General features: G+C 41.5%; 1 protein-coding gene across 1 annotated transcript in view; it reads right to left on the reverse strand.

The window, feature by feature from the left end:
- LOC110522551 (guanine nucleotide-binding protein G(i) subunit alpha-1) overlaps positions 1-2,293 on the reverse strand; it is a 22,124-nt gene extending 19,831 nt beyond the window's left edge. Inside the window, exon 1 of the mRNA XM_021601007.2 lies at positions 1,866-2,293. Coding sequence (XP_021456682.1) covers positions 1,866-1,983 — 118 coding nt within the window. The 5' untranslated portion in view covers positions 1,984-2,293. The remainder of the gene's footprint in view (positions 1-1,865) is intronic.
- Between the last annotated feature and the right edge of the window lie 339 nt (positions 2,294-2,632).

Genomic DNA, 2,632 nt, shown 5'->3' on the forward strand with positions numbered 1-2,632 from the left:
TGAGCCCTATATTAAAACCTCATCAGGCCCCAGGACTAAGGCTGTGAAAGTCTTGGAATTTGAGGTTAGGCCAGGTCAATGTACACAGTCACCAACGCTGCTGTGTCATTCTCTGTGGCAATATGAGGCTCAACGTGGTTAGAGGAGTCGGTAATGAAATAAATCATATACTACTGGAAAAACAATATGCTTATAAAAATATTAGTTTATAGTTCTAAAAAAGTACATGCAACTTCATGTATTCCACCGCAAACTGTCAACACAGGATAAATATATAGTTTCTGGTAATAAAACATGTTTTGTTTAGATACTTTTCCTCAAAGTTTATAGCAAGTCAAGCTAGCGTATACTGCAGAGCAGCTAGTTAGCTAAAAGCTAGGCTGAAGATACGATTGTAGCTAGCGACCTCTACCTAATAACTATAACCAAAAACAAACGTCATTACCATCATAAACAATGGCATCTTCAACCTAGACTAGCTTGACTGCCTATGAAGTTAGAGAAACAAGTTGAGGAAAAACAAGTTGTCACCTGAAACAATACATTAATCCTGTCTTGAAAGAAATGGCCAGGCTCGCCATCTTGCGTTACAAACACGCCACTTGTACGTTCGGTAGCGAGGCAAGACTGAAGATGTACGGCGTAATGAAATGCATCACCAGTCGACGTAAACTAGGCATTACAGCCAATACGCGTCCAAAACAACTTGGGAGTTCGGAAATGGCCGACTTTAGAATTGTGTTCAAGACAACTGGGAACGGGGGAAAAAAACATGGGGGGAAATCGTGTAACCCCGGTCATCCGACTCGGAATTCCAAGTTGGAAACTTCGGCCTCTAAGATCACGGACGATTTGACCTCGATTTCCCCACTCCCAGTTCTCTTGAAAGTACCATGAATGCGTAGTTGGTTGCTTTCCTGCCCTTCCGCGTCACTCTATACAAAGATCTCCGCTAAACATGGAATAACATGGTTTATCCGTGTCTCTGTGGACGCGGAGTACTAGTTGACTACCAATATCATATTGCCGATGTCTGCAACTGATACAAACAAGCGACGTATAAAGAGACGCTTCAAATGAAAAGCGAACGGACTATATTAAAATAGTCATGTTTAAATACATTTCATGTTCAATCGAGTTATTTGCTTATTTTAGGCTACTGTCTAATTTGTCTCAATATATGCCCATTTCATGATGTGTAGCCTAACATGTGCACAATGTTCCAAATCGGTGACTTATCAAATGTATTGGGTAAACTCTAGGAGATGTTCCGTCGTCAGTAGTGTGAAATATTTATAATATTAAGGAAATATTTGAATTGAGAAAGATGATCCGAGAGCAGGGCTCCCTTTCATCTCGCTATCAGTAAAGACATGCTCCAACAAAGCACTTAACGACCGATTTCTCTGCGTGGTGCTTTGGGAAACGCAATTACAATACGGTCGTTGTAGGAAATATGCAGAGTTAAAAACACTCAAAAGAATCAATTCCATCGCTATATGGAAACGGGGCCCTGATTGAGACTACAGTTAGATGGCCGTGACACCGGAGAGAGATTAGCTAGCCAGTTAAAAGCTAACTAAGGATGGGGTACTTGGCTAGCTGCATGGCCAGTAGTTCGCTATCCAACAAGGGCTAGCTAAGTAGCTTGTTAGCGAGCTATTGACTAGACTAACGTTAACTAGCTAGCAATTTGGATGTTGAATTTCATTCATCAAAGTTATCAATGTTAACACTATCAAACTATTGTACACCAACTGTATAAGACTGTTCGATATATAGTTAAGCAATATAAGCTAGCTCAGGTTAGCCAGCAAGCTAACTTTTCATTCAAACGTTCGTTCGACACTCCGTCTTGGTCTCACCGAGCAGAAGCAGCTTGACTTCTCGTGCTGCTTTTTCCCCGTCGTCCCGTAAATTCCTGTCGATTATTTTACTGCGCTCCTGCGCCGCCTTATCACCCGTGCTCAGAGTACACCCCATCTTCAAGCAGATTCCCCAAAAGGTGTAAAAGTTAAAAAGATAAAACGTTCAACATGCACAAGCTAAAAGGAGGGCGACTCCCTCGAGTCGGAGATTCAAACACAACCCTTGCCTCGCACCCAGGCTAGCCAAACAAACTGTTTCTCAGCAGCACTATTACTTCACTTGAAAACTACTTTTCGTTGCTGTTTCTATCTCTGTTATCTGCCGATGTATACGTATTCTGATGTTTCGGCAGCGTTCACAATTTTCACGTTTCTTTACGCTGTTGAAAGGTTTGTTTCCTGTTCTTCAAATACCCAATGTATGCGCATGCGTAATAGCGCGCAGCACCCGCATCAAATTATATTTTCTCTCTGGCACCAAACTGATAATATTGCTGCTCTCTTGAGGTGATGCCCTGAACCCATTGAGATGAAGGCAACATTTTGTACCTGTGAGTTTATAACATACATGACAGGTTCAAAAAGCAGCTGCGTGCATTATATGCAATATCATATCTATCTCTGTTTTATCTTTACAGAAATGCAGAAGTCAAGAAAGTAGCCCACCTACCTAATAGTGCAGTGCCAGGTTTCAGAGACTGGGCCAGAGATATGAGTATATAGCCAACAAACAGGGTAGATATCTGGATAAAGGTATATTTATT

The sequence above is a fragment of the Oncorhynchus mykiss genome, chromosome 1, assembly GCF_013265735.2.
Source record: "Oncorhynchus mykiss isolate Arlee chromosome 1, USDA_OmykA_1.1, whole genome shotgun sequence".
Classification (NCBI taxonomy): Eukaryota; Metazoa; Chordata; class Actinopteri; order Salmoniformes; family Salmonidae; genus Oncorhynchus; species Oncorhynchus mykiss.